The sequence below is a fragment of the Rhea americana genome, unplaced genomic scaffold (assembly GCF_003343005.1).
Source record: "Rhea americana isolate MKP2758 unplaced genomic scaffold, rheAme1 scaffold_8, whole genome shotgun sequence".
Taxonomy (NCBI): domain Eukaryota; kingdom Metazoa; phylum Chordata; class Aves; order Rheiformes; family Rheidae; genus Rhea; species Rhea americana.
Window position 1 is genome coordinate 5,062,671 of NW_028186978.1, and position 20,785 is coordinate 5,083,455.

At 39.4% G+C, this 20,785-nt stretch overlaps 1 protein-coding gene across 8 annotated transcripts in view; it reads right to left on the reverse strand.

The window, feature by feature from the left end:
* Window positions 1-20,785, reverse strand: part of LIMCH1 (LIM and calponin homology domains 1) — a 181,091-nt gene that overhangs the window by 96,802 nt on the left and 63,504 nt on the right. For 7 of the 8 annotated variants that reach the window (XM_085322865.1, XM_085322862.1, XM_085322858.1 and 4 more), the window contains exons 2-3: window positions 17,579-17,649; window positions 3,028-3,097 (exon numbers count right to left, since the gene is read on the reverse strand). In XM_085322865.1, the coding sequence (XP_085178991.1) occupies window positions 3,028-3,097; window positions 17,579-17,649 (141 nt within the window). Of the gene's footprint in view, window positions 1-3,027; window positions 3,098-9,706; window positions 9,915-17,578; window positions 17,650-20,785 lie in introns of those variants that run through there. The other variant, XM_085322861.1, reaches the window with a different exon arrangement.

The following is a 20,785-nucleotide window of genomic DNA, read 5'->3' on the forward strand; positions in this document are numbered from 1 at the left end:
CTACCATGCTCTAGGTGACCCTGCTGAGCAGGGGGGTTGGACTAGCAGATCTCCAGAGGTCCCTTCCAACCTTACTGATTCTATGATTCTGTGATTAAAGCAATGCATCATTTCTGCTGTGATAATAGAACAAGTCAGCACTTCTGGAGATCAAAGCAAATTACAAACTAGCTTGCCAAGCTGAGCATATGTAATTCTATATGTAATGTTGTGTACTATCCATATCCTGACTTAGACTTGCAACTAGACAAAGATCATCTTTGTGTATTTATACGGCCTGTGCTTAGTACAGTGGTGTCTGGGTCCTTCAGTCCTTACTTGGATACTACCACACAATAGCAAGTAAATTTTACTTACTGACTGCTATTCTGGTAAAAACCCTGCAAAWAAGCCATTCTCTCTTAAACCACATGAGGAAGCCAGTGGTAAGTACCTCAGAGTAACTGTAGATTCATCTATCTTTAAATATTGAGAAGAACTCAATCTCTTAACCACAGAGCAGTTAAGCATAATACTTCACAGTAGTGTGAAATTCCTCAAACACAAAGTAAAGGCAAAATTTTTACAGCTGGTAAGACTCCCACATGAGCATCTCAAGATGTCTCCAACATAGGCTTAAAGTTTACTGTTATTTCCCTTCAATATAGCATACTTCTTCGTTTGTCTGTATGACAATAAAGGAAAAGATACAGTATTAGCTAGAGAATTAAGGTAGACTGAAGTAGAAGTTTTATAGAGCTACATAATACATGACCATCTGTGTCTCCGGTAGTTAAACATGAAACAAAAGCTACTTTGAGCRCTTACAATTACTCATAAGCTTTAGTTCCAACTCTTTAAAAATGAAAACGAGGGTCTCTATGATTGATCTGAATGCTTATTGTATCAGCTATCAGGAATAAGTAAGTTAATCCTATTAGAATGATGAAGTTGCACTTCTGAACAGAAGCAATATCTAGGAGATCAAAAATCAGGTATCTCACTTAAAGTAGAAAAAATACCAACAGTACGTCATGGTACGTCTGTAGACRCATACTGGAGTGAGTCATTCAAACTGGGCTGAAATAACTGGAAAGAATATATTATGTTARGCCAGCCAAAGCTAAGACAAAGAATAATTTGCAATAGGTAACAGAATGTTCCTTAAATACATTCAATTAGCTAAGAGGTATAACTATTTCTGGACTATAATCTTTATATTTTACTTTTTTTCAGGCAGATGGGCACAGTACAGGTGAGATTAAAAAAAAAAGGATACAGTGAACTCAGATATACTGCTGATGTCTGTTCCTTTTACAAAAGTCAGTAGGTTTAGAAATAGTCATGTTAAAGGGAAAGAGGACACTTGGAAGCCTTTCTTTGTTTGGAACAATTTATTCACAACACAATAGATAAAAATACTCAATGGTAAAATTCAAAAAAACAGAAGTTCCAGCACACTTTTTAAACACCTTGCCACTTTATTAGAAAAAATATTTAGAAAAATAATTACCATAGGTAAGTAGAAGCAGGTATAGAAGTAAAAAATATGACTTTCTAGTACAAAAAATAAATCAATCTCCTGCACCATTGATCAGCTAAAGAACACTTTTTGGTTAATGTTTTGAGGATATACATCTTCCAAGACAGATTTATTTCCAGAAATTAGAAAAACACACTGACAWAATGATATTTTTATGCAGTCCCTCCTACTTACAACTAACTTACCTATGGCATTTTAAAAATTTATAGGAAAAAAAAAATGTAACTCAATATCATCCTCTTAAAATAGTCATTAACAAAAATGAAGTCTTTCTGGAAAAGGAGCCAAGGAAAAGAGAACTACACTACTGGTATCTTTTGCAGTAGTTTACTTCAAATATGTTTTTCAAATATGACTGGGTAGGAATAAAAAAAAGCTAAATGGATTTTAGAGGCAAAAGAAAGACACATCAGGATACATTACAGCAGGGGTGGTGGGGATCACAGCCTAGCTTCAAATACCAGATGATATTCTAAAACTAGGCAATATTCAAGCAGAAATAYGCCTGCCAAACTACAGGTTGAAGGACCCAGCCTCAAAGGACTCTGTAATTACATTTTAATGGAATTTTAAATGAATTACATTCATTTAAAAATGAATATAACATAGCTTCTGAATACACTGAAACTTTCTCAAGCTGTTTATATACRGGAACATTGACTTCAGCTRTCAACAAGTAGTATGWGCTGAATCTTATCTTGAACTGCAAWGTGAGAAGCRTCAGAACAGATAGGAACTATGCGTACAGGGAAATCATCGGCCTAAATTAAGGATGGTCACCTTCCACATGCTCAGGGGCCCTTTTATTCTCAACCACGACTCAAGGCAATTGTATTTCTGTGTCACTAATGCTGCTTGACCCAACGCCCATTCATACCCACCTCTTTCCCTAGCAGCAGGCCCAGGACTGTGCCACCACATGAGGTAGCCTCCTGAGCACTGGCATTCCTGAAAGCCAGATGCAAKCGCCTCAAGAGGCAGGTTCAGCCCACGGCCTGTCAGCAAGTCCTCTGTGGTCTTCCTAGCTCATGCAGATAATGGCCAACTTTTACTCTGCCCTTTAAGTCAACATGAAGCAGTTCCCTAGATAATCCTGCAATGAATGTTATCGGTAGACTGTAGTGTTTTGAGGAGAGAGCAAACGAGACACAACATACAAATACATCTTTCCTTCTTCCCAAAAAGCTATGTTTTTGTGGTCAAAGATTCCAGAGGGCACCTCCGAGTCTTTTTACAGCTAGCACCAAAACTCTAAGATGACATATACCCAAAAGATGTTTTTCCTCTAAAAATATACTCTGCYTTCTGAACACTCCCCACCTCCGAAAAAAGACTGGAAGGTCTCCAAAAGACTGCACTGAGAGTTTAGATTTCAGAGAACTGTTGGGTTTAGTAGGTTAGAGGAGTTCAAATTACAAAAATAATTGCTGTTTAAGATCACATAGTCAYAAAATCAAGGTGCCAAGAGCAACACTGAAAGATTTTTCTCCATTTGATATACTTACCAAACCTGCAATGGGGGTCGGCAGTCTATTGATCTTTTTTACCAATCCCGGCTTTATTGCATTCAGCAACCTGTCATGAGAAAGGAGCATTTATAAGTGAKGAGTCACAAAACCCAAATTATCAAACACTTGTTTCTAGCACATAAGCATTTCAGTATGACTGGAAAGGAATATTCTCCGCTTTCTTTCCTCCTGAAAGCACACATATGTACCCCAAGATTCAAAACTAAAATGAAGAAAAGATAGGAGGAAAAATATCCAGAGGAGAGTACCCTGACAATTGTTTTTAAWGCCCTAAATTAATCTAGAGCACATCAGCCTTCAAGGGCTCTGCTTGAATTTTGTCACATTAGTAAGTCTATATTGCCTAGAGGCAGGGCGTGCTGGAAAGGCTTGAGAGCATAAACCCAGAAGGCATCTGGGTATCACTACAGCTTGGGAAGAACTGACTATCAGTTTCTCCACTGCAGGAAAGTAGGAAAGAACATGCCCTTTATGGGTAGCCCTTCTATTTTTCTGCATCTGTACTTGAAATCAAGCCCTATCCTTGCATGTGTTGTGGAAAGCTGAGGTCCCCTTAAAACRTAAATGCCAGAAAACAAATAAAAAGGGAGTCCAGAAAAAAAAAAAGCTCACTATGAGAATAGCAGTAGGTCAATGGTACCATAGCTGAACATTGTTCCAACAGTGTCGGAAGACTAGCAAACCCTCTTTCCTCYGAAAGCTGAAAATTCCGAAGTTCCCCCAACCCATGAATATACTATGGGAASTGCTGACATGGTTTGTTGTTACGATATTTCAAAAATTACCAAACCTCTAAAAGCTGGGGAATTTTCATTATAAAATCCCCTTGCAACAATCTGTGTTTCTTCACCACCCACACTGCATGAGAAAACCCGTATGCCTTTTATCCAAAGACTGGAAATTGTATCAGTCCAATCAACTGGGAAGAAAATCATCACTCTAAGACACTCACTTCAGAGTCAAGATTTTTAAAGAGAAACAAAAGGATGTCTAGTACTTTAAAACACCCTAAAAATGTGAATATCCACTGTGGAAAAGGGGAATCTCACTTTTTGCTGACACTAGGCCTTCAGACAGCCTAGCATAATCATGAGCAGCAGAACACAATGTGAATAACATTGTAGGTTTCTTTTTTTTTGGGGGGAGGGGGCAATGTATTTCCTTGATCCTCTTGCAGTTAAAATCTCTATAACCCAAGGTCATATAGACTATACCTGCCATCTGCTTAAGGGAGAATCTAATTCTAGCTGTTATGTCCTACAAATACACAATGACAAATATATTTACTATATTTACATAGCAAATGATATTTTTTTTCTCTCTTAAATGCACAGAATGGCATGAAAAGAACCACACATTTCCTATTATCAGCATCTTATTTCATAGTTCATAAACAGATGCTACTTTTTCCCCAAAAGCACTAACTTATCTTTCAGACTTGCACAGCAACAACTCCAAAAACTAGTATTTTACATTTCATTGCTACAACAGACAACTTAAGAATTTTTCCTTCAGGTGCCTCTTTCCGAATACGGTGACTTCAGTCCAGTATCCTAAATCTGCAGTGCCTATTCTCTTTCAGGGAAAAAATGATACATTAGCAAATGCATCCTATTTTCTTAATTACTCATATGTGAATACATCAGGCACTGTAACTGGTATTGCAGGAGTGCACCAAAACCATAGAAAGGAACAATAGAAAGTAAAATACAGAGGTCTTAATGGAAACCCCAAATGTTAAAGCCCATTCTAAATAAATCTTCAAAATGGCTTATACAGGCTTCCCTATGAAATATGGGAGAGGGATAAAATGAGAGGAAGGAAAGTAGAAGGCAATGAAAAACATTTTAGACCACAGCTTGGAGTTTGAAGAGGAAGGAAATAGGATGGGGCAAGATAGAAAAGCCCAAGGAAGAAAGGTCTCTGTTATTAAAATATTTACCTCCTGTTGGAAACATCTCTGAACTGTCTGGCACTAAAACCTCCAGGACTTGCTCACGGGAGATCGTGCCAAAGGGAGCTTTCTTCCAGAGCAGACTGACTGCTTCTAAATTATTGCCTCATCTAGCGCAACGGTCCAGACGCCAAAATATCAAGTGTCTTGAGGCTTGCTCAGCCACCAATCTGGATGAAAGTCATACTGTTTATGCAGAATGTCTCAATGGTTGCCTTCAGTCACACAGCTGGTATCTGTTCATGCTTCTTTAAAAAGCTACTGAATACACCTCTTCCCAGCAAGGTTCCACTCAAGCTAAATTCCCCATGCCTGCTTAGACTCACATACAGAGTCTGTCCTGACATGAAAAGTTCTATCAACTACAGCAGGTTTCTGCCGAATTACAGGGCGTTCAAAAAACCTAGGCATTTTGCACMTGAGACTTGGCTCAAGGCCCCCAGCCTAAGGGAGAAAAGTTCACAGGGGAGAAAACTTTTTGTAACTTTTGCCTCCCCCCTATGGCAATCCCTTTCCAGCCTCACTACAAGAGCAGCTCCAGGCTTGATGTGTCCCCCCAGCCTAACCTGAACCCTAGGACTTAGCTGAGCCTGACACCAAGGCTCCCAGCTTCAGTTCCTTGCAAAAAAAGTTAGTGAGAGGGAAAGCTTTTTGCAGCCCAAACCTTCCTCTGGCAGCCTCTTTGCAGCCCCAGTACAAGGACAGTCCATGCTTTGTCACCCTCCCGACTCTAGCCCTTGGCTGTGCTTGGCCCAGGACATGATCCATTTGACAAAGTCCCCAGGGGAGAGTTGCTGTTGTCAGCTAAGGTGAGATGACCTCCCAAGTCACTTCCAAACTCACCTATTCTACAGTTTTATTCTATATTAGCATTTAAGAGGATCATATAAATGTATGTATTGAGCTAAAGCAATCAAACTTTTTTTTTTTAACACATTCACAGACTGAGCAGGTCTGTACAACCCTGCAAATAAGCAAGTGCACAGTATCTTTTGCTCATATACTTAATTTTTCCAAGAAAACAAGTGAAGATAGGTTTTTCAGCACAAACTCCTTTTTTCATGTGTGAAATTTCATGTGATCATTGGGAATAGCTTTCTAACTGCAGATAATACAAATCTTACAGTTGATTCTAGTAAAACTGTAAAAATACAGCTACAATAAGAATAAATAATGAAAATATCAGTCAGAAAGTGAAGGGTTCTTTTTATTTTACTTCATAACGGTAGGCCTATGATAATTACGAAATAGATCTTCAGCTTTGCAAGACTAACTTAAATTTCTAATTGCTGTTCAACAATCTATTTGTTGCATGACAGCATTATCAGATAGTCATTCTTGCAATGCTGCACAAAGAAGCCACTCATTTTTTCCATCACACACGTGCTCAGCTTGCACCCTACAGGACAAGATTGATCTTGCATAGAAGCAAGTGTAATTAATTATTTTTAAAAGGTCCAGCCACAGTCCTCTTTCCCTCTGGAGTCTACTGGGGCAGTTGACATGAACTTCACTTTTGCTTATTGCCATTTATATACAGGTCACAGCAGCACTAATAGGTCTTCTACTTCAAACATTCTGGGGGTCTTTGCAGATTTCTAAGACATGAGGTATATCTTCTTCTCTTCACATCCAGAGCAGTGCAACACTAATGTAAAATATTTATATCCCCCTACTATAATTCCCCCCCTACCTTCCATCAGCAATTATCCCATGKACTATTAGCATCTGATGCTAATATCTCTTTATACACCAAACTCTCCAAGCTTCCAACTCTCTGCTACATCTTGCTCTCAGGCATTTTCTCTACTCCTCCTGCTCCCATTTTTCCTTATTTCTGGGATGGTTGTCAAATTATTACCATTACTCATTCCCAAGTTTGCTAGTACCCACCAAGAATCCTAGAGGAAAAAGACTGAATCCTTTCATCCTTCCACCCCACYACAGATCACCAAACTTCCTAACAGTTGGAAAATACTTAAAGAGCAAGCACAGGAGATTAGAATTTAAAAGGACATCTCTTCCAAACCAAATAAAGGAACTCACAATGAAGGTTGTTGGTTTTAAAAAAGAAAGAAAAAAAAAAAAAAAGTGTCTCTTCCTCCAGGGTCACTCACCCGACAGCAGAATCAAGAAGGATGAACAAAAGCACCGTGGTGTGAACCATTCCAATTAGAATGTAATTACACAAGTGTGTGGTGACCTGTTTATAAACATTTATGCTGTTATTTTTCTACACCACTCAAAAAAGATTTTGTAAAAAAACATCAGCTACCTTTCAGAAACCTTGACAAACTGCACATGGCTGAGTACTGCAGATATCTGAAAAGAGGTTATATGACTGTTACCAGAAACAGTTATTTTTCTGCACTGAGATGTAGAGCAAATCTAGATACCTGCACTGTAGACATCTATAGAGAAGCTGAGGGAAACAAATCCAGCATCTATTGTCCAACCTCACAGGTTATGTCTGAAAATTTTAAACCATATTACATCCTCACTCAAAAGAAAAGAAAAGAAAAGAAAAGAAAAGAAAAGAAAAGAAAAGAAAAGAAAAGAAAAGAAAAGAAAAGAAAAGAAAAGAAAAGAAAAGAAAAGGAGAAAAAGACAAAACAACTTCATATTCTTCTGGAATCACAAATTCAATCAGTTAAAAAAGCATCAGAACTCCTGCTGAATGGATAACTCTAGTGCATTAAATTAAATCTCTAAAAACATATTTGTATTGCAGGAATTCCTTAGGAAACCACCAAGAATACAGTGGCAGAACAAGTGTTACTGCAGCAAGGTAGAATTCATCAGCTTTCACACACACACAGTCTTCAGTCCTTTACTTCACCATATTTATTTCTATTACAAAAGTTAACTCTATCACCTTCATATCAAGTCACAAAGGGCAGGAAATCAGCTGAWGCTTTGCTACAATATATATTTAAGGCTCTATCCCTAGACCATATTAGATGAGTTATTTCTAACATTTTCTGCAAATACTTGACAAAGCAAGTTATTGTTGTACATGTAATACTTTATAATTGCGACTAAAAAGTATGCAGTCTCCCATGAAATGAAAAGCCTCCACTGTTTTTACACTCTCGTACCTATCTTTTCTTGTAGTAGGAGTACATCTGAAGGCACTTGCTCAAAAATAAGTTTATGGCATAAATTAAGATTCTCTGCCTCTTGATCAGTCTAGCCAGCTTACTAACAGTGATCAGTCTATCGAAGGCAGCGAGGTCCCCTATCAGCAGGTTCAGACGGAAGGTTGAAGCCTGATGCACGTCAGATTGTACTGAGGCTCTGGATGACCATTTCCCTGAGCACCTTCTCACTCACACTAACCCTTCCTTGCAGAGAGGCAGTCCTCCTTCTTGTGCAGTAATAGCCATCAGGGTACAGGGATATTGTGAGGGCATCAAGGGCTGGCGTGCTTGCTCTGAATGTAAATGCCTGGCCCCAGTCTTGCCCCAAAATAAAGTACCACCATTTGCAAGCATCGATTTTCCCAAGCACAGGTTCTACTCAGGCTTTCAGACAGTTGTATTCGTCAAACATAAAAACCCACAAGCGGGTTCATATTCTAAAGAACACAACAAGACCTCTGTACCACCATGCACCACATATTCTGCTATGCTATGTTCAGTAAGCTGCTGTATAAATGGTCAGAGAGTAGTAGTGTTGAGGTTGGAAAGAGAATTTTTTTTTTTTTCAAAGTTATTTGTACTACATTTCACATTCTTTCATCTAGGAGACCAGGTGTCAATGGGACAGGGCCAGCTACGCAGTTCTGAGAACCAGCAGAACAATTTCAAATCTTCCACCACTTCCTCCTTATTCTTTCCCCTCCAGCAAGATATTGCTATTTTAAGGTCTGACACCACATGGTCAGGGAATAGTGGTGGAAACAGACCATGTAACATTGTTCTTCAATATTGCTTTCAATAGGAGAATGCAGGTACATTGCCATGACTGACTCTTCTGGTTGTTGGGGTTTGAGGACCAGCAAGTATTTTGGAGATGACTGGTAAAACAAGTTTAAGGAGGGCTTTTAAAAATTCAGCTTTCACACAACTTACTTCTCACAGAGAACATTTTAGAGTATTAATTTTTAATCTTTGAAACAAATGAAATGATATAGGAAGAAAATAGAAAGAAAAGAAGTACAAAGAGCTCTAATACTCTCTAATTTTGGTACCTCATACAACTCGAACCTAGCCAAAGGTATGACATTGAAAACCCAAGGAACATTTCAACAATAAAAGGAGCGAAGATATGACAAAAGAAATAGAGATAAAATAGATCTTAAAAAAAAATCAAATAAAATATGATGAAAGTAAGAAACAACCTCACCAAAAAAACATCCAAAAGCAACCCAAAACAGGATAAAATCAAACCTCTTCAGATTTCAGCCATAAGACACAAGTGTCTGTACACACATACTTGACCCTATCCTCAAGACCTTCCTGCTCTCTGCTAGTATTTCTGCCCACTTCCTCTGGCATTTATGCACTTGTACTGAGTCAGTTCAATCCTCTGTTCCTCACTCCCCTCCTTGAAGTTATCTTGCCATTTTCAATCCAGTATTCACATTCCCATCCTTTCTTTCCCCCACGCCAGGCACTGGCTTAGATTCTTTAGTAGCTAGCTATTAAATGAAGCTCCATAAGACTTTGCATAGAAGCAAAAACCATAGCACAACCTTACCTCATGGAAACAGCAAGGCACAATGGAAGTGGAAAGTTGTTCCATTCCCACTCTTATAAGGAGAAACTAGGTCACTTCCTTTCCCCTGTAAAAAACAGCTCTGATGGGTATGGGAAGAATCAATTGCTCTATTCGGTACTGTCCCCAAGGCTTGACATTCCAGGAGATAAGGTATCTCCACAGTAGGACAGACAAGCTGAAATCAGTACTAGCCACTGTGTGACTAACCTACAAGACCTTCCTGGGGTTGTTTATCACCAGTTAAGAATGTGAAAAACTTCTGCCAGGAAGAGAAGGCGTTTCAGACAACAGCTGATAAAAGATCTAATGAAAAGCAGCAAGACAACTGCACATAAAATTCCTGCAAGAAAGCGTCAGTTAAGAAAATATTCAGAGAATGGCTGCCAAACTCAGCCTCCAAGATGACTTTGTTTCTAAGAAGAAATGAAAAAGAACCGCTTTCAGAAAATAACCTTCAGAAATGGGAAAAAGAGAGGTTGACAGGATGYGTGGTTCACAGATGAATCCAGGCTGGATGGATAGGTACCCAACAGAGTCCTTTGCTCAAATAACAGACTGCACTCCAAAAACGAAAGCTGACTAATGAAAGGAACTTAAAGTAAGAAGGTATTTCATATTTGACAGTTCAGAAAATTGTATCCATGGAATACCTTCCAGTGGACACTCCTCTTTTTTAATTTTTACACATTCMCTTTCTAACAAGCAATATTCTAGCATTTGATAATTATTAGCCCAGATAGTTTCAATATCTAGGCATTTCAAATTGGTGCTACAGTGGCAAATTCATAATGCCCCAAAACAGATTGGAAAGAAAAGTCCACTATTACAGTCCTACATACGAACGAGCCAAATTGAAACAGAACAGACAATGCAAAGTCAAAAGATCTCTTTACAAAGGAAGTGGTAAAGAAGTTTCAAAATATACAGATGCTCTTGAGGTCACAAAAATATTTTTGGGAAAACATTCTTGAGTGATTGCTAATGATACCCCTGGTATTATTTATTTAGGATAAAAGAACAAGGTGCTTTTTTAACAAGCAGGACAGAACCAACTTGGTCATATAAAAGGCTCATAGTGCAGGTCGATAAGTAAAAGGAGAATAAAGAAGTATGCAGATCAATAGGATTAAAAAAACAAGGAAGCCAAATACAGCATAGCATGGATATTGCTCTGCCAAAGACTAAATATGTGAACGGGATAGAGGTCTTGCAAAACAGCCCAACCAAGGCAACAGAGAAGATTGTGTAAATGCCTTCACAGGGCTAGAATTCGTATAGATCTTAGCACCACAAYGAATGATGCAAAGAGTATCCCACGTACCTGTAGATTTACAATTCAYACATAGTTTTACACTAAGCAGTAATAGGCATTGATAATTGCCCAAAGTATGGCTACAGAATAATTTCTTCAATGTACACTCTCGGAAAGCTGAAACCTCTCACAGGATAACCTTGCTTTTGCACATCAGCATTACCGAGTTGCACTGAAAAAAAAWTCTGTACATACAGTCTGCTGTCTGAGATGAGTTTTCTTGAAACATAAATACAAAGTTAGGGCATTCTGGTTGTATTCAAGCAGTCCCCTCAATGGCTATTCTCCCCTCCTCATGCACACAGCTGAGCATCACGGTTATGTTACCCTGACCCCTCGCCTCTTCATTATGACATAGTAATAAAAATGGAAGATTAGAAACTCTGCATTCATATAAAACTATTTCAATGTCCTCACATGAACCTAAATCTTAATGCTTAATGAGCCTTGGGGCCTGTCTCTCTGAGCTGGAGACATGCCAATCCATGATGCTGATAATATTTTGGCTTCAGAGTACACAGCCTGCGAATGCYACCCCCTGCTCACCTCAAGGCACAGGTCACATTCAAAACTTCGGGTATGCCTAGGAAATTCAAATACCTTCTTAATCTCCAGGAACAGCAAATTCAAGCAAAACTTAATTAAGCACAAGCATAAGCATTCAGGCATCCACTAACTTCTCCAGTGAGGTATCTGGCAAGACAGGAGTCTCTGTGCTGTACACTATGCAGCCAAGTCTTAAATTGTTGCCAGGCCTACACTACTGACAGATCAGTAAAGTAAAAGATCTGCAAAATACTACAATCAAAGAAGACTGAGTACTGATTTCCCCTCTGAGGTCTCTATAAGTGATGTGGCAATTGTACATAAATGATATTAATTTGCACATAGAACTTGATTTTTAAACAGCAAAACAACTAAAATACCATACATACAATTATAGCAGTCCTGAAGTCCAGTTCCATATCTAACATTACCACTGACTCAGAAGACAGTTTTATTATTCCATAGTGTTACACTTGCACTGATCTGGCACATACCCAGGCCTTACTGAAAACAGCATTCACATCAACCCGAAGCTTGGTGAGATGCACTATGGCCATGATGCAAGTCAGAAGAAACTGAAACTGTCTGAGAATAAGCAGCTCATTCATCACCAGTCATAAGGAACATGAGCCAAGGAGACTTCTTATTTACAAAAGAAAATTATTCTCATGACAGAGTAAATGATAAATTCCATTGAGCAATTCTTGGTTACAATCAATTTTAGCTCCCTCAGATTTATAGCCAGCCTTCATTTTTTCTTTAAATATTATTAAAATAATCTATATGCATGAACAACTTCTCATTTTTTAAAAAAGTAAAATCTAAAAACTTTATTAGACTTTTAAAAAAGCATATATGCTTAATAGGCACTGTTGAAGGGGAATGCCTTTCCCAGATATTTTCCTCTGCTAGAAAAAAATGTAAAATTTTCCCTTTTGTATTGTTTTGACTGTACAAAGCCAATTTTATCAGGATTGCTTAGATATAATGAACAACCTTTCTATTTGCTCTTTCAAAAAAATAGAGAAAAATTTATGGAGTGAATTATAGTTTCAAACAATAAGCTGAGTTTTTGCACATTTTATTAAGTTATATAATACCACATGCTAATATACATGTGTGTCTTAAGACACACAAAAGAAAGAAAAGTTTGGAAAAAGCACGTAAGCTAGTATCTAGAATAGTATATGCAAGTGACATCCATCTTTTATCATATATGGTCCCCTACTCTTCCACTTTTACACCATGGCTTCTCAGGTATGCAGTCAAATTATCTGTTAGAACTTCCATGCTTGAGCTAAATCAAAGCTTTATTACGACTGCACTTACTGCTATAGCTCGAGTTGCAGGCAAACATAAAGCAGACATGCAGATAAACTGTCCTAATACAGAACCCAATGTATTATGTACAACCATGATGATGATTATGTATTTTACTGCAAAGCCTAATCATGTTTGCTGATATCTGAAACAGGACTCAAACTATTTGTTATTTAAGTACGTGGTCCAAGATCCATATCACAACAGTTATTTTTGTTTTGATTCTTCTATGATTTTATGATTTCATCCTAAATCCTGACAGGTATTAGATACCTTGGACTAACTCAAATACGTATTTTCAGGGTGTTTGGACCCTCCTACTGCCTAATTTCAGAGAAAACTTGAAAGCAAATATGATGTAACTGCATGCCAGAAATGCTTAAAGGCATGCTTCCYAACTCATTAGAAGCTTTCACCCTCGATTAGTTACATCAAAGCAAGTAAATAACTTGGATTTTCCAAGTCTCTTATTCCTACTTAGATTTCGGTAACTGCTGAGTATCCATTATGAAAGAAKGAATCCTGCAGTAGCAGAGGAGGGCAAGGGGAGATTGGAAAGGCACTGCTCAGCTTAGAAAAYGCACTTGCAAGAATACTAGAGCAATAACAGATGGACAAGCCTGTAAGAMGACATATGCATGTTTGTTTTCATATAATAATTTTTAAACTTACTAGTAGCAACTGTTGCATGATGAAAAATAAAAACATCTACAATCTCCACACCTGCTGTTTAAGTAAAGCAACAGAACTAATCAAATCAGTGGGACAAAAGGAGGGAGATTAGCATATATGTTTTCTTTTGCAATCAATCTTTGTTCAGATGCTTGAATCTGTAGACAGGAACACCTAATCATTGCAACAACCACATCTAATTTATTCCTGATTAATCCTGTAGCTTCTTAGGCTATCTGGGTCAACACTAAATGTTAAAGCTATGTAACAAGAGAARAAGGATGTGTGCTGGGGTGGAAACTGGGGATTTCTAAACATATTTGCTGTTAGTGCTGTTGTATTCCTGCCTCATAGAGCCAGCATTGCTCCACATCTCTACGAGGGGCAGATTTGCCCACCCATGCAGCAGCATAACCAGGAAACTCCGCAATCTTTGCGCAGGACAGCAGGGCAAGAATTGCTTCTGCTTGGCCCTGCCTGATGCCCCTTACTGAAATTACCATCTGCACTGATGTCAGAGAGCYATGCTAAAGAGCCATGAAATCATTTCAGAAAAACAGAAGTAGTAGTCATTGGCTTCTAAGCACAGCTGCGCGAACAATTAGAGCTGGTACCATCAGGGGAGACTGCACAAATGTCCTTTCAGATCCACAAAGAAGGAYGGGCTTGTGTGACTCTCATCTATCAGCTTGCAACTTCATGGCATCCTCTATTGTTTAAATATGTTCCTCAGCTCCTGAGGTAAATGTGGCAAGCTACAAAAATGCAGAAATGAGGCCAGATCTAGATGCCAGCAGCCGTACTTGTGTAAACACTACCAGAGAATCCAGCATGAGTGCTTGCAGATGCCTGTGGCCGACACAGAGTGTAAGCCTTCTCCAGCCAGTCAGGCTCTTGGTGCACAGCAGCAYATCCCTCCCAAGAGTCCATACTTTTGGCATCATACAGTCATAGCAGTTTTCTTTTATTAAAATACGTGCATAGTTACTAGACCRGTTACAAAAAATGTCAATGAACCATTTTATAACTAGCATGGCGATGTCTGTCTGAATTTGCAAAGAACAACACAATGCCCCACAAGTTCGCATCTCAGTAGTCTGCTTATTACCAGACCGTAGCTTGAAGAGATAAGGAGACTTAAGAATTGAGAGCTTGACAACATCATGGCAGGAAAATGCTGCAAATGGCTTGCAGGAGAAGGTCACTACAGTTTCTCAAACACCTACTGAAGGAGCAGATAAGAGAGAAAGGAAAGGTCCTGCCTTTCTGAAACAGGAATCTACATGTGAGGGAGCTCAGGCCACAGGTGTTGGGATCAACTGGATGAAGCCCTAGAATGAACAGTGTGTGTAAGGTTGCATCAATTCTGCTCTAGACAAAGATTTCCTTTATGTCTCTTTGCACTTGCTAGTCTGCCTATGAGGGGAACGGACTCTGATGTGGCAGCTGTCCCTCTTCCCCTCCCTTGCACAAAATGCCTGCAAAGTCAGAGGGCAGCTACAGGCGCACGTCTGGGAGATTCAGGGTCTCTGTCTGCCTGGTGACCTCAGTTTCCAGGCCTCTAGCTGCTGGGCTCTCTCAGCATCTAAGTTCACTTTCAGTCCTCAGCACAAAACATGACCCTTAAYAGAGCAGACAATAAAAACACTGAAACAGTGGGCCATGCAGAAGTAAGCAACAACTCCACCCTTACACAGACATCATCCACATCAGTGACTGGCAGTGAGTTACCAGTTAATGAACATTAGCACTGCCCTGTGAAGATAAACCAAGGCAAGTTCAGCTTTTTGCTAAATCTTTCAAGTAACAAACCAGGTAAGCCAGACTAAAGGTAATAAATCCTTCCACCTTCAGAAACCTAAGACAGTCATAATTTCTTTCTTGCCTTTTCTAGCTTATCAGAAACTTTGAGATCAGGTCTTCATCAGCTTGTTGGGAGTAGTTGTGATAAAAGCATGATACATTGGCAAGAAGTTAAGGGAGAATTTGAATACCACTAGATTTTCTTCATGAGGTACCCACCCAGCAGGTGAGGTCTCTGCTAAACCACAAAAGCCCTGCCCACAAAGACAATTTCGCCTGTTGCMGCTTTATCGCCACTGCTTGACTAAACAGAAGAAACAAAATTAACTRTCAGTGCTTCACCCGCTGAAGTCTGTAGTTTTCAAATATACATTTAAGGCTCTCAGTGTCACATTACAAGTAAGCTGAGCTCTTTATTTTATAGCGGACACAGAATCAGTAAGGAGAAAGCTTTTCTTCTTAGCTTCATAATTTGCTCATCATCAAAAAGCCAAACTCAAAGGGCAGGCTGGTAGCTCTCTGGTTAATGCTCTGTAGCATAACAGAATTTCATCCTCTAACCACAACAGCCAGGAGCAGGAAGCAAGACAAACATCACAGCCCCTCAAATTTGAGGAGACCCATCCCTTCAGACTGGTTTGCACTGGTCCACAGGTGATAAGCAAGAAAAAGCAATTTGTCCACCATCATAGAGCAAGTTAGTAGTATAACTAAATGTGGTCTCTTGACTACTTATCCCCGGAGCCCTCAGTCTCCTAAGAAATATATACTTACGTCTTCAGTTACTTAAGCTTCACCTCTTCACTTACAACATTTAAATGAGACTCCCTCTGTTTAATCGCAGCTGAGATTAGAATCTAATCCTGGAATACACATCCCTTACTCTTTATGCCACACAACTCAACCATAACATTTAAAGAGCACTGTGAAGTGACTCAGCACACAGTGCTTTTATCAAACACACTGAGGAGAAGGATCTTGTGCAAAAGCAAACCTTATAAACAAAGAAGTAAACTCCAGGCTCCTTCCAAGTTACATAACATTTGATCAACAATAACTACAACTTCTCTCCTCCCAAAGCCACGCCTCACCAAAGACATGCAATCAAATAATCAAATAAGACATGCATTTCCTTTACAGTTTTTAACAGTCAAAATTCAAGCTATTTGATTAATAACACTAATGAGACATAAAACAGTATTTACACSAGTTGGTTTCAATGCTATCCTAAGCTACCTAGGGTTGAGTTACAGAGTATTGATTCAAGTATATGGCTGAAAATAGAATCCAAGTTCCAGTATCTTACATAGTGTAAAATATAACCAATAGCTACAGTGTAGCAGCTTAACATCTCAGGAAATCTCATTTATAAAATTCTGATATGCATTCAGTTCTGCACCAGCTCCATCCTTCTGATTTGCAAAGACAACTTCTACTTCAGTGACAACCCTGCAGGCCTGGGGAAAGAAATCAGCCCATACAGATGATTCAGAGCAGTGGATTTTCCCAAACTCCTGATAGCTTGCATGAGATTTAAAAAGAACTATGGGCACTAAAGCACGGCTACAAAATCCTCTTAAAAGTCAACAGCTTTGACATCTATCTTTAGTGATCACTTTGGAAGACTCAGCCTAAAAACTAGATACTAAAACCACAGAGGGAAATATGCAAGGTAACTTGGGTCTCCTGTCTAAAAATAACAAAAGACATCCTTCAAACACACCTTTAAGTAAAATTCAGAGGATGCCCAAACTTTCCAGAAATTATAAAAGCAGCYAATTATAGATAGCGTTCAGATGATTGAGCGTTGACACTGCTTTGACTTGGAGTTGGTCCAAAAAGGTTTACTGTAGTGGAGATGTCTGCAGGTAGGTGTGGAATACTATTTGCCAATCTGCAATTAGCATCCTTAAATAAAAGGAAATCAAAAAGCAAATATCATTTTTACTTCACATTACTCACTAAGGAGCTGGGGTGGGGTGAGGGAAGCACTTTGCAAAACCTGTTTTCTTTAAGCCACATTTCAGTCCACACCATAGCAATACCGTTGGCACTGAGAGGATACTGCAGTGAAATAACTAGCGTGCATAACATCAAAACTTGCAAAAGAAAACCAACAGTTGGAGATACCAGCTGAAAGTTCATTTCATCTTCAGTCAAGATTGTATTCAAGGCTTCAAACTAAAAGTGTTACTTACTCACACAGAAGAATCCCGTTTTCTAATCCAGAACGAAAATCCTTCTCACCAAAACTTCTGCCTGTCACTTGCTGCAAAAAAAAGTAAGAGGAAACAAAAGAGTGGCATCTATTAAAAGGTGTACTTCTCAAGAGCAATTCTTAACACTCAGTCAAAGCATCTGCTGCAAAGGAAATTTTACAGGCTAAGTCCTGTCCATCAACTATTTTCCTCCTTCCCACCTCTTTGAGCTATTTAACACATAAAACAAAGCACTTGCCCTGGCTAGTGCAATTACATATTATAACAGAATTGTTCTCAAGAAGTAAAAAACAAAAGCAAAACAATCCCACCCCTCCACCCAAAGCCCACAACATAGCCTTTAGAATAACATTTCAAAAATATTTTAAAGTATTTTAAAATTTTAGAATTAGCGCACTTAGACAACCTGTATACTCTTACTACTTTTCTGCACCACGTTCAAAATATTTGCTTTGGCTATTGGACTTGACCTTATGGCCTCTTCCTATCACCTTTACAGAACAARCAAATCCAATCAGAAGCATTCATACAAGTTATTGCCCTTCAGAAGCACACCACAATACTCCTGGTCATATTAAACAATATTTCACATCACAGAGCCTACTGTAAGCAAGAACACAAACTCAATGGAGGCTGAAGTTGAGGCACCTACTGTCGGCAGCCTGTCAGGCATGCTTGGAGCAGGCGGTACGTTTGTGATTATGAGCTCTTAAGCCAGCCAGTGTTGCTCAGAGATGGACCACCTAGGGACCTTCTAGGAATCCAAATCTTGCCTGAGGGTGCTGGCCACTGCAAGCATGACTGAACCTCTGTTTATATGACTCATTATCCTTTTGGCAATGCCCTGCCACTCATTCTCAAACCGTTCCCAGCACATGATGTGTTCAGTGAAAAGTAAAGACTGTATTTTATTACCACCAACAAATACATAAGAATAGTTACTATGTTTAGAGAGAGCTGAACAGAAACAAAAGAAACCGCCCAGATTTTAACCGCGCTCCAGGAGGTCTTCTCCTCATCCAGCCAAAACATTTACCGGATGCTCACAGAGTTCTCATGGCTTGGATCCAATCCTTCAGCAAGGCCCTTGCTCTGGGCATTGCTTCCACCATTGAGAAGAGTGACTTGGGGACACAGCTGTCATTACGTACCCATTTTCTACTTGCTGTTCCACTCAGATACAAGACTCTTCCCCTCCCAGTTTCCTGTCATAAAGACAGCAATTTATAAAGACTGACAAGTTTAGCGCTTTCCCACGGGATTAGTGACTGCACTAGCTTTACAAATGCCAGTTATGGTTATACACAGTCTTAGACAATAACACTTTTTATCGAATTCAAGTGCAAATACAAATCCTAGAACCTAACCCAGCACTTGACCATAAACATACTGGTCCTCAATATGAAGGAACTTCTCCCTGCAAGCTGGTATGACTTGTGTATAACTTTAACACTCCCGCCATACTCTTAAAGCTATCTTGGAGAGAAATACGTTGACATCCACACTTCACACAAATGTATAAAGCAGAACAACGCACTGTGCTGCCCTCATACCGCAAAAAGAAACCAGCTACAATTTGCCATTTTTAAATGATCTCTAACCTTGCTCTGCTGGAACAGATGGATAATCTAAACATTATCGAGCATTCAGGATGAACAATAGACTGAGCACATCAGAAAATAATTCTTCTTCTTTTATTTCATCCATAGAATAAAGTACGGTATAGAAATAGGAAGGACTATTTCATAACAATTTCATCCACAGGGGAAGACTTCTGTGAGGGAAAAAAGGTGATAGTCACCTTGTTTCACTCCTCAATCTGAGAGCAACATCAAGCGTTCCAGCTATGGAAGTCATTTTTTTTTACGTGTTTGTTGAACTTCCTTATTCACCAAAGAATAGTGCTGAAACTTAACACAGTTCAAATAAAAATCTACCCGCCAAAACCATCGGTATCGCTGTCATTACTACTGATGTAGGAAGCTTTCATACGTAATGGSTGCACGAATAAACTCATGAAATCATGAACAGCATAAAATGCAAATGCACAGCTGGAACAACAATTCGTCTAGTAAAAGGTACAATAAGAACTGACAGTAGGTCTTTAAAAAGGAACATTGCATGTCTTTAGAAAGGAACTGGAAGTCAGTAAGGCATGGAAAGGTTTATGCCCGTCTAGATGATCCAGCTGCAGAGGGGAAACATTAATCAGCTACAAGATTTAGGCAATTAAAACTTAAGAAAAGTTCAATAGAGAAAAGCTAAAAACTAAAAACAAACATGAAGGTGACAATATAAATGTCAAAGAAAAACCCAACGGGGGCCTGAGAGGAGCGAGGAGCTGCACTCCACCTTTCCCAGGGGAAGTGAGAGCTCACTTTCCTGGCACGGGCGCACGCTCGTGCGCGCGGGCGCGCACCCTGCTCTGCCCTCGACACCAGCTGCCCGGGGCCCCCAGCGCGGGCTCGCGCACGTCTCCGCGATCCCACTTGCTCAGCACACTGACAGCGGGAGGAGCRAGGCTTTGAACTGACTTCAGGTAATAGGACTGGCACTGCTATTTGAAAAAGGGAGTGCTGCATAGCAAACTGCATATTAAAGTTTGCCCAATCCCATGTAAAAAGCAAAAGGCAGAAAGCAGCCAYGATATCACCAAACAGCTGCATGCACCGCAGGCCTAGTGGGTGGGTAGGTGCAGGGGTCTGAAAGATAGAATCAGACATCTTAAAGGAAAAATGTAAGTTGTGTCCTGCTAGTGACTAGCAAAAAGCTTGCCACTTCTTTAATGAGAGAAGAAGAGTGGTCTTTCCACAGCAYACTGAAATTTAAAAGTAGAGAACAGAAGCTAAGCACAACGTAATTTATTACAGTGCTTCACTTGTGTGAGAAGGAACTGTTTTTATTCATCATCTGGATGATATTTTCTCTTCTGTAAAAAGCTGTATCTTCAACCAGGGCAATTATTTCACAGTCAGACATGTTCCTCCGTTTCATTACCGCTTAACAACCCAGAGAACTAAGCCTAAAATGAATACAGTTTTTCTAAAAGGAGTATTAGCAGGCTAAACCACAGCGTGCTGGCTCTCTATCACAAGCTTATGGCAACAACTTTAATACATACTTACACAGAGTAACATTTCTTATATGCAGTATTGCTGCCGATTAACTCCTTTGTTCTTTGCAGTT